This window comes from Dicentrarchus labrax, unplaced genomic scaffold (assembly GCF_905237075.1).
Source record: "Dicentrarchus labrax unplaced genomic scaffold, dlabrax2021, whole genome shotgun sequence".
Lineage (NCBI taxonomy): Eukaryota > Metazoa > Chordata > Actinopteri > Moronidae > Dicentrarchus > Dicentrarchus labrax.
Window position 1 is genome coordinate 23,820,099 of NW_026136705.1, and position 14,143 is coordinate 23,834,241.

General features: G+C 38.8%; 1 protein-coding gene across 2 annotated transcripts in view; it reads right to left on the bottom strand.

The window, feature by feature from the left end:
• The window catches only part of fstl4 (follistatin-like 4), a 200,365-nt gene that overhangs the window by 13,975 nt on the left and 172,247 nt on the right, over window positions 1–14,143 (bottom strand). For both annotated transcript variants that reach the window (XM_051400620.1, XM_051400618.1), the window contains exons 9-13: window positions 12,835–12,996; window positions 9,168–9,302; window positions 6,884–6,910; window positions 5,490–5,608; window positions 2,907–3,056 (exon numbers count right to left, since the gene is read on the bottom strand). In XM_051400620.1, coding sequence (XP_051256580.1) covers window positions 2,907–3,056; window positions 5,490–5,608; window positions 6,884–6,910; window positions 9,168–9,302; window positions 12,835–12,996 — 593 coding nt within the window. The remainder of the gene's footprint in view (window positions 1–2,906; window positions 3,057–5,489; window positions 5,609–6,883; window positions 6,911–9,167; window positions 9,303–12,834; window positions 12,997–14,143) is intronic.

Here is a 14,143-nt window from a genome sequence, read left to right on the forward strand (position 1 = left end):
AAAGGTGTTGCTTGTCGTTTCCTAAAATATGACTAGTCTAGTGTTTGGCCATGTCCTACAGACGCTCTGTCTTCCCGCCCACTGTGTTTGATAATAAATGCAGCATTCTTACCATTAAAAAATTAAAGCCATTGTTTTGTACATGCATTCCTTCTGTCAGTGTATAACGTGCATTTATTGTAGTCTGCCATCTTGTCAATTCTTCTAAAGGCCATTGTCCAAAGGAAGCTACCAATGTACTTTGTAAAAAAAAAAAAAAAATGAAAAAAGAAAAAAAGAGAGAGCTTTGAGATAACAGAAAAAGAGAGGAAAAGGAAAAAAAGGATGATGCATTAACCTCCTGCACCCAGAAGCCAGCAAGGGTCTGCAAGAAAGAGAGGCAAGAGAGGGATAGGGTGATCAAGGGAAAGCAGTTTTACAGTGTTGGATGGAGAAAGAGAAAAAGGGGCAGTTGGTGGGCGACAATACACCAAAAGTCCTGACCTGAACTTTAAATGTTGTGATAACGTATCACTTCACATTCTTTTCTTCTTATATTATAGATAGATGTACATTAGAACAATTAACACTTTTTTGCATTTAATTTTTTTTGTGTTAATTCAAACAAATATTTTCTTTCTTGTCATTTTTAAAACAAGACCTAGAGTCAAATAATAATTTCAGACAGGTCTCAGCTTTAAAGTATGTATAAATATCTAACCTTTAGTTGCCTCTTTAAACTGATAACAAGGTCAGGTTACAGGTTTATATTGACATTTTTGCAGTGCTACCTGCTCAGTTTGCCTTCTCTCTACTCAGACTTTCACTTATCTCCCTTCTCCTCTCCCGCCTCCTTCTCCTTGAGTTAGGCCTATTTCCTCTTCCATCCTGTTCCTCAGTATAAATGATGTTGACCCTGGGAAGAACCCCTGAGGGATTCAGTCTCTAAACAGCCGTTACAGGCAAGATGAATGGCGAGGCAGCCAGCACCCACCTGGGCACCATATTGTTTCAAACGCTTGAGGTGCATTTGATTTATTTTACCTTGCATGTGGTCTTCTTACATCGGTGGCAGTTCAATAGCGTGGCAAGTTGGTGATGCTGTTTGACATGTAGCCAAACACTGGCTGCATGGATGTATACAGATTACTTTTTGAACGTATCCAATTTTTTCTGTTTAACCAAGACTAGAGCTTAAAGCTATAGATAATGGAATAAAACACTAGGTAAGTTTTTTATATAGAATATATCTGTTTTAACAGCCTATCTCTGCAAGTGGAACAGAAAAAGATGAAAGCATTTCGTCCCACCTCCCTTTGTTATTGTTGCTACGCCTGTAAAGCTTTCCATTTCTAGCCAGCAACCATGAAATGACAACTGTCACTAGCAGATTTTTACCAGCGACATTAAGTCTTTTGAGTTGGTTGAAAATGTAATCTCCGGTTACATTTATGATAGCATGCAATGCAGAAGCTACATGTTCCAGGCAAAAAGTTGATGATCCATAATAAAAAAAGCTAGTTGGCCTGAGTATTATAGGATAGTTCTGTAGGAAGTAAGGTAATATCAGACTGTTATTGTGTTCTTAGCGTGTTTGAATGCTTACTACAGAAAAACAAACTTGAACCAGTAACACAGAAATTAGATTCATGCTTCACTGTTGTAATAGAAAACAATACGATTCACTTTTACCAGAAAGGATGAGGATGTGTAAACATAATGCTATCTCAGATAAAGAGTTTGGCTGGGGTTGCAAGAGTGGAAACATCCCAAAATCCAATAAAGAGTACAACAGAGCAACTGATGTTAACATAAACTCTGATATAGTAGCATCCAGGACCAGCTTCCACACAGTGAGGGAATACTACCCAGAGGATGTGACAGTTCTGAGCAGACCTCTTTCTAATGTAACCAATAATCTAATAATATAATGCACTCAAGGTTTTTTGTCACCAGTCCTAATCCTTTAATATTGGGTATATGCTGATACCGGGTTCCATCCAATGCTTACATGTTGAATAAATATGTATCTGCCACATTGAAAGAACAGCTGTAATCTACTTAAGCTTAATTTTTATGAGCTACTTGATCCAAATACTGAAAGTTTATAAACTTAAATTATTGATTTGATATTAAGGAAAGTTTAACTGGAAGAATGCAACTCCTGAAACTGAAGTCAAGCAATCAGCTGGGGAGTAGACAGTGTGACTCTGGGCAAAACTTGCGGTGTTACAGAGTGGACGTTCGTCCCTCACAAATGATCTTTGGATGAGCACAGACACTGTCAACAGGGAGCACTTTACCCAGACGACAGACAAGTTTAATGTTATCCTGTCATCAAGTTTATTAATTTACATAAATTAGTGACAGTTGATATGACTTGCCACTGGCAATGTTTGTCTTTTTAACTGGTGAAAGTGACGGTCAGCGCTGGCTAAAATGAGAAGCTGCCACCTGAATGTCTTGTACTTTGGTCTTTGCTAATAATAATTAGTGTCAGAGTTTAGGGAACTGCTTTTTTCCATCCTGTGACTGAACTGTTGTAACTGTGAACAGTGCCGCATCACTAGCAGGCTGAGAGAGACAAAACATAGCAGTAAAGAAAGGATCGGGTTTTGATTGGCTATATTTTAGCCGATACTGATCCATGAAATTATGCCTGGATTAATCTTGAAAAACCTGAGGTTGAAGTCTTATTATTATTATGTTTAAACCTAGACTTTATCTGTCATCTTTTTTCATTTGACTTTTTTCATTTGACATTACTGCTGAACCTTTGTTAACACTTAACTTTGCTAAAATTCAAAGTTTTCTACACAAGCTTTATAATGTCACTAACTCATAGATGAATCATTTCTGAGACGTTCTGAGACTATACTTATGTCTACTTGGTATGTGTCGACAGCCCTGATACCTGCTCCACCCACCTGCACCACCTTCTGTGCTTGAATGTCGACAACCAGCAGTCGGCTCAGGAGGGGCTGGGTCACGTAGATGTACTTATCCCTGATGTTGACTGCTGAGGACCACACGCAGTGCTGGGGTGACACCCCCTCACCTTTAGGGCACATCTCCTCCTGGGAAGAACCAACAGAGAACAGAGAGGGTGATGGGAGGAGGAGAGCAACAGAAGGAGGAAAGGGTTGGCAGGATTTCCTGGTGCATCATAGATCAGCAGTATGGTGCATTACTCTGTCATGTCTCAACCATGATGATGTGGGTGATAGTTCAAAATTGTGGGTTGTTTACTTTCATTGGAGTTGTACTCTTATCATAACATAGTATCATTGTACTAAATTCTGGTCAAATTAATTATTCAAAACAAACTATAATGAAGAACAACTAAGAGCAGTGTTTGTTTAACATGAAGAATTTTGTCTGGTGTAATCACTTCTTTTTTAAGTTGATATTGTGGTTAGGGCTGCACTAATGATTTAACTATATATAGATTTTTTTTTATCAATGATTAAATGGTTTGGTCAATAACATTTTAGAAAATGGTGAAAAATCTCAGAACCCAAGGTGACTCATTGGAATTTCTTGTCCAAAAGCCAAAGATCAATGATATAAAACTAAAAGAAATCCTCAAATGCTCACTTTTCAACCATATTATCCCAGCCATAACAAAGGTGCATATGCATTCCAATGATACTTCACTATTATGCTATAATATTAGTCATTATGACTGTTTCACTTAGAAACCAGTGTTTGATTTTGTATCAGTAAGAAGCATACATCAACACATTCATATACACTACTGACTCAAGTAACACATTGCCTCTTCAGGCCCTGCAGTCTTTGCTGACAAGACATTTACACACACACACACACACACACACACACACACACACACACACACACACACACACACTCCGCATATGTTACTAATGCACGTGCACACACACACATAAAAAGGTTGTGTTTAAAGAGTTTCCACCCCCTCTCCACCTCTCCAAAGTGGAGAAACTGCTGTTTACAGCAGGAACTGGCTAACACATGGGTTATTGAGTTTGTATTGATCTCTAATACAATTACAGGGTCTGTAAAACCCAAATCCCTCAGAGGAACAAGCAACTTTTACCATCTAGAGCCCATTTCTCTGGGAGAGGGATGTTCTCCAGTGGATTAAAAGCCTTGGGGTCTGTAGTAGAGACTCTATAGTCTACTGATGTGAGCAGCTGTTGACTAATGGACACAAGTAATCCCATTACATTAGTGAGGTGAGGAGCCCACTCTGACACCAGGAAGGAGGAGAAAAGGAAGGATGGCCTTTGTTTTGGTGGCAATTTCCTTTCACACTAAATCTCTAGTATAGAATAAGATGTCCCAGTCTGATCTCTGGGATCAGTATATTTTAACCATTATATTGAGCGCAGATCTAAGCCCGACCCATTGTTTTAAAGGGTATACAAAGTTTTGGAATTACACAGGCTGCAATGGCTGCACAGTAATCCTTGTACTGACAGGCTAGGATTGTTATTGATTAAGTTTCTGACAGCATTAAGGACAGGATCCCCTACAGTGATAGACCTGTTGAAATTAAGATCCATTTTGTTTAACCAGAAACATTCATTATATAGCTCTGTTCAAAGCCACCAGACTCCACAGACAACAAAAGTAGTCTACTGCTGCCTTGAGCGGTTTGTTTTGTTGTGACTATGTTATTCATTTCGAGTGTTCTATTTTACTGCAAGTGATATTTAAAAAAAGATTTCTTTTAATTTGTTTACTTGACCAAATCAAATGAAAACCAAGACTGCACTAAGTGGAATTTTGTAAAGGTATTTTTAGTTGGTTATTTTGTGAAAAAAAGAAAAAGAAAAAGATATTCAATTGTCAAGCATATATACTGGGTTGATTTTAAGTTTAACACACTTTAAATGTGTATTGTGCACCTGTCTTATCGAAGAAAATACAAGGATCAGGACTCCGTATCGGCAGATACTCAGACTAAATGACTGGATTGGATCACAGGTAAGTAACTTGATTCCTGATGGATGGATGGATGGATGGATAGAGTGAAGATTGAGAGGGCTCGATGTTTATTTGTGTTTATTTTTGTGTCAGTGAGCTGAGCTGGGATTTTAGGGAGAAAACCTTATGATTCTAATGGATAATTATTTTTCTGTTGAAAAACACAACACCTGGTACCTTGCAGTGCTTGTTTGGATTATGCCACAAAAGCCTAATTAAGACTTAATTTAGACCTATTACTGACTGGGAGTAAGATGCTCTTAGCAGTGTAGCTGATATGTACCTGATATGTCGTCACTGTATGAGTGCATCGCTTTCTTAATGTAAAAACAAACACTACGTGACATCTTTCTACCTTGCACATAATTTGATTTTAAAAGGCATCAGCTCAGCAGTTACAATCACCCCCAAACTGAAATCCATTTAGTGAATCATGGAGAAAACACTCATTACCTGACATGGCCATTTTTTTTAATGTACTGTAATCTCACCATTAAATCTCAATAGGAAAAAAAAAACACATAACATACACTTACATAGGTAGCAACAATCCTCTCTGTCCGCTTCATGTGTCTGCGTATCTCACATTCACTGGGCTGCAGAACAGTGATGCCCTCATCAGAAAACACATAGAACATATTCCCCACACTCAACCCTGGAAGAGAAGACAGGAAGACAGAAAAATATTGACAAACATGCTTTAAAAATCAAACAAATGCAAATTAAAAACAGCAGAAAATCCCGCTCCCATCTTATCTGACATTTGTGATGGGCATTTCAATTTCCCTGCTGGAGGAGACGCAGCAAGACTCCTGTTAGCATGCTATCATGTTATGGGGATGGGCAGTGTGTGACTGCCAGACGTTTTGACAATGCCTACAAAGAGTCCTGTCAGCAACATGTAAACAACATACTGTAGCAAGAGGCATCAAATAAAGGCACTGTCTTCAAGAGGAAACATTTCACATGTTGTCTGCTCTGTGTAAACAGCTGCTGATGAGTTAGCAAGGATCATACTCTGGTGTTAAGGCATTTGGATGACCAACAAGCTATTACTGCTGTCAGGAATACATCAAATGAGCATACGATAAGCATGAGCACATATCCATACTTTTGGCATGCATAAACATTTAGAAGATGCACGCATAGACAAAAACTATGATGATTGATATGTCAGGCTGTTGAGACTTTTGTACTATGACACTGTGACATAAAACATGAAGCACCAGAGAATGAGGAATCCTCAAAGCTCAGAAACGCCTTGTCAAAAAAATTTGAAATATACAGCAGAATATAGACATATGTACAAACACAGATACACACATACTGTGTTAATGAGGCTAAATAAGTGCTGATGAACACTCACATATAATCCAAATGCTTACACTGCATTCTAAAACACTCTGGCTTCTTTTGGTTCTGTGGTAAACCTCATGTGGTAATGATGTATATAAAACAGATTATATTTGTATTGTACTATAAACCGCAGTGGGTTTTCCAGTCAGTAGTGAAACTGTACTTGTGGCCATGCTGATGTGGTAAAAAATACATATAGTATAAAAACAGGATGGATTTGTATACTGCTGAAAACCACAAAGTTGTTTTTCTTGTAGCCACCACGCTGCGTCTGTGGTTTTATTTGCAAAATGCATAAAAATCCCGCTTGTGTGTAAATGTTTCCTCCCCAGGTGATCTGAAAACAGATTAGAAAGCACACCATCAAAAAGATGAAACACCTTGGACACCCAAGGAATAAAGTGAGATCCTGAAGTAAAGTTCTGCTGGAGAGAAAACAACTTTGTGATTCTTCTGGACAGTACAGCAAAATCTTGGAGAGTGTAGATATCCAGCTGCAGGCCTTGAAAAGCCGTATACCATGTTTTCTTATTCACAAGAATACAAAAGCACTTTGAGAACTGTAATGTATTACCTTCTTCTCTCCACAGAATGTTTGCAACTGCAGAGTCAGCCAGCGAGCAATAGAAAGGAGAAGCGGAGGGAAAAAAAGAGAGGAAAAATATTAAATCACCTTAAGGAAAAAGACAGATCTTCCAAGAAACAGAGGAGGTGATTTCTCTCATGACAAGACAAAACATATTTGACAGCTACAAAATGCTCCTCACTTTATAGTACCATATTTCCTCCTAAATCAAGAGATTACTCCTTTCTTGAGAAAGGACAAGTCATTGATTATTCTGATTAATTTCAGCTGGCCCGATAAAGCTCTTTCTGGGTATAGATGGTGAACTCATCAAAATGATGCAATCTAATGAAAGACCACATAACAAAGAAACATAAAATATGTAATTTGATTTTTGATCTTGATTTGATCTTTGTATTTCAGTGAGCTCGCTATAGAAAACTGAGTGGAGCATCCTGCAATGCCCAGAGTCAGAATAGAGAATATAGTGACTGATCCACTGATTCTTTTGCAGTATGAAATACAAATAAGCCACTTGTTTTGGGAATATATGTGTTGTATGTGAAACACAGTACATAAATTCCCAAAATAAGTGGTCTTCTTCAGTGATTGCGCTTGTGTCTAACCTTTTTCAGTGTTTCCTTAAACACACACACACGTGAAAATTTGGATGATATTCAGAATTCTTATTTTTTGAGTCAGATCTAAGTGCCATCTTCTACCCATCTCCTGACCTGTACAGTTTCATACATTCGTCCATTTTGTGTACTGGAATCAGACTACACAAATGTTTTTGTCATTTGAGGTGGTCCCTGTGTCTGATCAGGTGTTGAATTCTTGCTGTGGAAAACTGACATGCTATTCTTTTAGTCCAGATGGGAACTGTCCTAAATGCTGCATCAGTGGTCCCCCACTATAAAAAGAAATTGGTGATTTCTTTCATATAACTTACCTGTTTAAATTACATTAAGGTTTAAAGTAATGCATAATTAAGGGCATGGCCGCTTTGAGTTACGGGTGGGCGCTGCCTGTACGCCCCATGTCTGTTGCGATGGGACATCATGAAGCTGATATTGCGTAGTCTGATCTCAGCATTATTATAATAGAGGACAGGCTCATAGGTGCAATTGCGCTTACTCTTAACTGCAAATGTGCTGCACTTCAGCTTCACTGTCAGTCTAATATCAACAGCTGTCAGGGGTGTTAACATTTCCTTAGTTTATCCAGCTATCTGAAGGCACAAGGAATCACCTGACAGTCATTTGACATAAAGCGATTTTTGTGCTTTTTACTGCAATAATAATGCAGGAGATACATGTGACATTTGTAAAGGCTGTTTTTCACAGGGAATGTTAATGCTATGTAAGGCTGAGCAATTTTATCGGTCCTGCGATATATATCGATATTTTGTTTCCCCTGATTTTTCAGCTGCGAGTGTCGATACATAAAGTCCCATTCAAATCCTGCCTAGCACTCTGCTCGCTGCCCATTTCACCCCGTTCACTTTGCAGGAAGAGCGATTAGGTCAGCCAGTGTCGCTGTAGAGCATTTCTAGCACGTTACCCGTCTAGATACTCCCTTTACACAGACGCCAACGTCTTCCTCTTCCTGTTTATGCAGTCAGAGCGAGGAGATTCAAGAGAATGGCGGCGAATATAAATCCAGCACCTTCATGCTTAAAAGCAGATGTGTGGGAGCACTTTGGGTTTAAAAAGAAGAAGCAAAGCGATGATTTAGATAAAAGTCTGCCGGTTTGCAAGCTGTGTCACACAAACGTGAAATACTCTGGAAATACCACCAACCTCTTTGATTCATTTTGTCCAGCATTTGCAAGCTGTAGACTCTCTGTCCAGTCAGAGCCATATATTGTGTAATTGATGCTTTCAGTTTTCACTTCAATTAATTCAATCCAAGTCAATGGAACACTCACAAGATGTCACCAAAATCACACTGTCCCTTTAAAATCTTTCAGAAAATGATGTAAGTTTATCGAATCGTATCGTTGGCTGAATATCGTGATATATATCATATCGTGAGCTGAATATCGTGTATCGTATCGTAAGATTAGTGTATCGCTACAGCCCTAATGCTATGGTTGCCAGTTACACATTTAGTAATTAAGTGGCGACAGTAAGACTTACACCAGCATGCAAAATCATATAAAATCTCTTTTTATATGTAATCCCTTCATACTTCTTTTGTGCATTATCTTTGATTGAGATATGGTTTAAATCTTATTGTGAATTTACATGTTTTTACTTTTTACAGTGAAAGGTGAAATTTGACAACTTACGGGTCTTCTTGGCCGAATCTTCAACAAACAGAGAGGAGATGTCCTCGTCCACTCCCACCTCGTTCTTGGCGATGCAGGTATAGGCTCCAGTGTCCTCGTACCGGACACTGCCAATAAAGAGCTCACTACCATTTGCTACAGGAAGAGAGGAAACAAAAGGAAAAGAAACAAGTGTTGACAGTTGAGCGTGATAAAAAGCTGTTGCATACAGATGGCGTGACCTGATATCCAGCAGAAACCACAAATAAAGTAAAAGGAAATAAATAATGATGGAAGAGAAATTCTTCCTGAGAAGACATAAACGTTTGAGAAAGTAAACAACTGCAATGGCACACACAAATATATCATGCTCCTGTTTTGGTGTTGGTAACAAAATAAATGTGGTGCAAATATTGATTAATCTTGTGCCGTTGAATATTAACGTCTCCTTCAAAGTAGCGAAACCTGAAATGTTGTCACAGCATGTGCTATATCAGATTATTTTTTGTCATAGTCTCTATCCAGCTATCTCTGAAATGTGATAAAAGCAAAGTCTTGCTGACTCATCAGCCATTAACATGATTGAACTATAACAACGTAAAAAGGCTCTTTTTCGGTGTGGTTGATTAACGTGTTCTTTTAAGACGGAGTATTGTTGAATTATAAGACACACAAGTAAAGTAACACTTAGGTTTTCAACTGGTATTACCTTCCCACAGCTGCTGAATGTGTTGCTGCTCAGTAAAACACTTTATAAACTCTATTTGTCTTTCAGAACATGAGCAAAATCTAGTATCACACTTATATCCCCCCCACATAATATACAGTGCTACATTGTTTGCCTCAAGATGCAGTAGGGATGTTAGATGGAGTTGACAGGTGATATTGACCGTGTTGAGACACTGAGGTCATTGTCAGAGGCAGACCCTGTGATGTTTTCTGTAGCATCAAGCTCTGTGATGTACAGCTGCACTCTGATCCTTCCTGTACTGTATGTAGCACTACACTGAACACAACACCACACACTCTACAGCATGGAGAGATTGAATGATGTGTGTGTGTGTCACAGTGGTGCTCTTACAGGCCATGTCATCTGTGAACATAAAAGGAAGCTTCTGTTTCCCTTCCCTTTCTGTATATCTCTTAAAGTATCTACAGCATCTAAAGTTTACACTCTACCTTTTCTCTGAGTGTTTGTCTTCCTGCAGGACCAAATATTTACCAAACAGCAATAAAGTGCACACTTGCAAAAAAAACAAGCTTTTCTCATTTTTAGGTTGAAAATTATCTCTACCTTCTCATCCATGCCTACTGGGTTGTAAAATAACAAGACATTACAGAAGTTGACGCAAAGATTTTCATATTAGTGAAATGTCTTTTGGATTCTGATAATAATTCTCTTTTATCAGGGGAAAAATGTGTAATGCTTTGAAGTGAAAACTGAAGCCTTGAAGCAGGCCTTCATAGAATGAGACACCACTCTAATTACGTCTAATTCATAATTATGTTCTGATCAATTCTTATTGAAAACCATTGAATCAACCACTCATTAAATTAGTCTTTATATCCATACTATGCAAGCTTGTAGCAGTTTATGAAGACAGGGATTTTGAGTTTGAGGGATTTGTCTTAAATTATGACTGTCTTGAATTATGAACCGCGAAAAGGGACTGTGCCTAGGAGTCAATGGGGGCCTTTTAACCTTTTTGCCTTGAGTGTTCCAACTTTTTTGTGTGGTTGCACTGTGCACTTCTGGTTAAAAATCATCACTTAAGCTCCTTTTCATGGAACCAGTCATATATTATGTGGTATGGGACTAGTCCCCCTTGTAACCAGGAAAATGAAGGAGAAGCATGTTCTGGCCGTGTCTGTCTAACCTGACTTTTATGTTATGTTGGACAGAGACTACCATAACAAAAACAGAAAAGCCCATTTGTTGGAGCTGGGCACAGAATGTTGCTGATGTTTTTATCACCCTATGTGTTGTAAGCTTGTTTTTAGCTGTATAGTCAACCTCTTTGTAAAACAGTAAATCCTTCTCCGAGCCAGTCAGCAAAGTGTTAAGTTAAAAAAAGAAAAAAACAGACAGGATCATAAACTGAGTTGTGCCTGTGCTATCTCTACTCTACATTATCTGACGCTTCCTGTCAGGAAAATAATCAACACATTTACAACATTATACATGAGGTATTAAATGACCGTGTGCTATTGTGCACCCAATTCCTTTTCTGGGAGAGGCTACACATGGTCATGATAATCCATCCATGCTGCTACTTGACGTATGATTTCCTCTGTGGCCGTACAATTACTACTAAACAAGTCAAAGACATTTAGCTCACAGTTTTCATTTACTGGCTACAAATGCAGTTTGCAGCCATATATTACCCTTGATTAACAAGAGATGTGATTATAGTGACAATGAGCTTGTTTAACTGATCTGAGGAAAAAAAAACAACAACTTATTCTTCCCACAATGCATCTGGGTCAGAAAAATGATCTATAATGTTTCACGTCAAGATGTCCCTGTAGCTGTGTTAAGAGGTTTGCTCTATAACAAACTAAACAACAGGGATTATCAGGCAAAGATCTACAAGAGGCTCAAGTGGTTTCAGCACCGTGGACAGCTCCAGAAAGCGGTTTCATTCACTCAGCAACCCAAAGCAGTTTCTCTCTTTACTGTTCACCTGTGGCCTCCAATCAATACTCCTCACTATCATCTGTCAGTGTGTGGTTCAGATTTTACAGAAGACAAATATGAGGATAGAGGCAGCACTTTTACAATGTCTTTATTGCACTCCTGACATTAAAAGCAATATATGGAAATTAAATAGCAAATCACACCTCCTCTTTGTGCTTTGATTTCTTTTTTAAAGCATGGCGAAATAAAAATGGTAATCTACACTACTTAATCTACTTTTCCACTCTATTCTTTTCACTTTCAAAATATTTTTCATGAAAATAACACAAATTATCTCTGTAAGTAGGACTCCTGCCCCTTGCCACTGCCCACATTAGTTGGCAAATCTGAAACCGTAGTCGCTGCAGTGTTTATGTGTTGGTGAACCTTACAGAACCTCCCATGTTTGAGTGTCTGAGGGTTGATAACAGGCTATTACCACAGGTAATGGCCCACACACAGCCAATAAACTCTCCCTTAATGAGAACTAGGCCATAAAAAGAAAAGTCCTTCTCCATCCTGCTCTCCTTCTTTCCAATATTGAGTGTGTGTCTTTAAAATCCCTCTTCTACCCTGGATAAGTAGCTGCCATCTCCTGACTCACAGTATATTTCATTTTATCTTCACTCGCTTAATCTCCTTTTTCATTCACTTCTAAAGAATAAGTGTGTTTATGTTGTCGGAGAAGCAGAATGAAGACAGCTGAAGAGGGTGATCTTGGTTTCATCACCTTGGTATGGAATTCAGGTGGAAAGCTAAACAAAATAATACTGCTGACAAGAGTTTTCAATAAAAAGGAGTTAGGTTGACTGCACATCAGCTTGATTTTAAAGCTTTGTTTTGTTTGTCCACATGAATTGTCTTGGTGTATAAAGATTTCTGCAGTGTTGGCATACTGCAATGCTTTTGGTATGTAACACTGTGCAACTGAAAAACACTGCACCAACACAATGTGACAAACAGTATATGCTAAAACGTATATTATGCTGACAGCACTTGAACACTCCTCACCTATGAGAGAGAGCTGTTTGGAGGATCTGGGCTGCAGGTCCATGCCGTTCTTCAGCCAGAGGAGTTTGGGATTTGGGATGCCGTCAGCATGGCAGTGGAGGCTGGCAGATACACCAGGCTCCTGGGCCTGCGTCTCTGGATAGACCAGGATCACTGGAGGGACTGGACGCACAAACACAAACAAAAACGAAGACACAAACAAGGAGAAAGGAGAGGAGCGAGTGAAAACATAATTACACACTGTTTCATGGTAGACCGTAACTCCTGGGGGAATATAACACAAACACCCACACACGCAGTGGGCAGAGAGGAATTTGTCTCACCCCAGCATGGAATATATTCACACATAACAAGAATCCAAGAGCTCTGGGGTTGCTTTATTACAGCTCGAGTCCTCCATGAAATAGATGTTGGTCGTATCTACCACTTACCACCTCCTCCGGGAAGAAGGCCGCAAATTAATGCGGAGGAAGCGAGGGGGAAAGTGAAATATGAGGTAATAGTTTACATGAGCAGGTAAGATGTTGCTTTTCTGGTTGTGATGCTGGGCACCATCTCAGCCTTGATGTTAAATCCTCACCCCTCCCATTCAACTCACAACTTTGCCCCTGTACCCTAATATTAATACCCTGAATATTTCGTCTGTTGCTTGCTTCCTTTTTGTCTTTGATTGTTTCTTTCCTAAGCTTTCTCTTTCACCCCATTATTATTAATTTTATTATGCATTTTTAATTACTTACTTACTTTTCAGACTAAGATTTACATTGAAATAAGCTTATAGAATATAATGCATTGGTAAAGATTAAACCAGTGGTTTCCAACCCTACACATAAAACAGTTTGAGCTCTTTGCCATTTTTTAGATGTCAGAAGGTACTTCTTATTTGAAACTTCTTATTTCATGACTGAGTGAGGGTCAAAGAGTTACAAGATATCCAGTATGTTACACAAAAGCAAAGATTTATTTATAAAACCTTACGCTAAAAAGTCAAGTATGTAACAGGAATAGTTATGTTTGTGTTACATTAGAATGAGCTATTTACAGACTTGGGGGAGGGGTTGCCTTCCGCAGAGTCTGCCAGGTTGAACCTCCATGTTTCTACAGTAGCCCAGAAGAGACAAACGAAATGTAGGTAGGGCCACTTCACAGCCTGTTCTCATTCCAAGGTTGTCAAATACAGACGCCAGCGGTGTTCAGTTAGTTGCAATCTGAAACTTCAACTGATAGATGCCACTAAATCCTACTAAAATGGAAATGATCTTATACCTCAGCAAAGGCTAGACTTGACATAAGTGATTTTCCTGCTGGT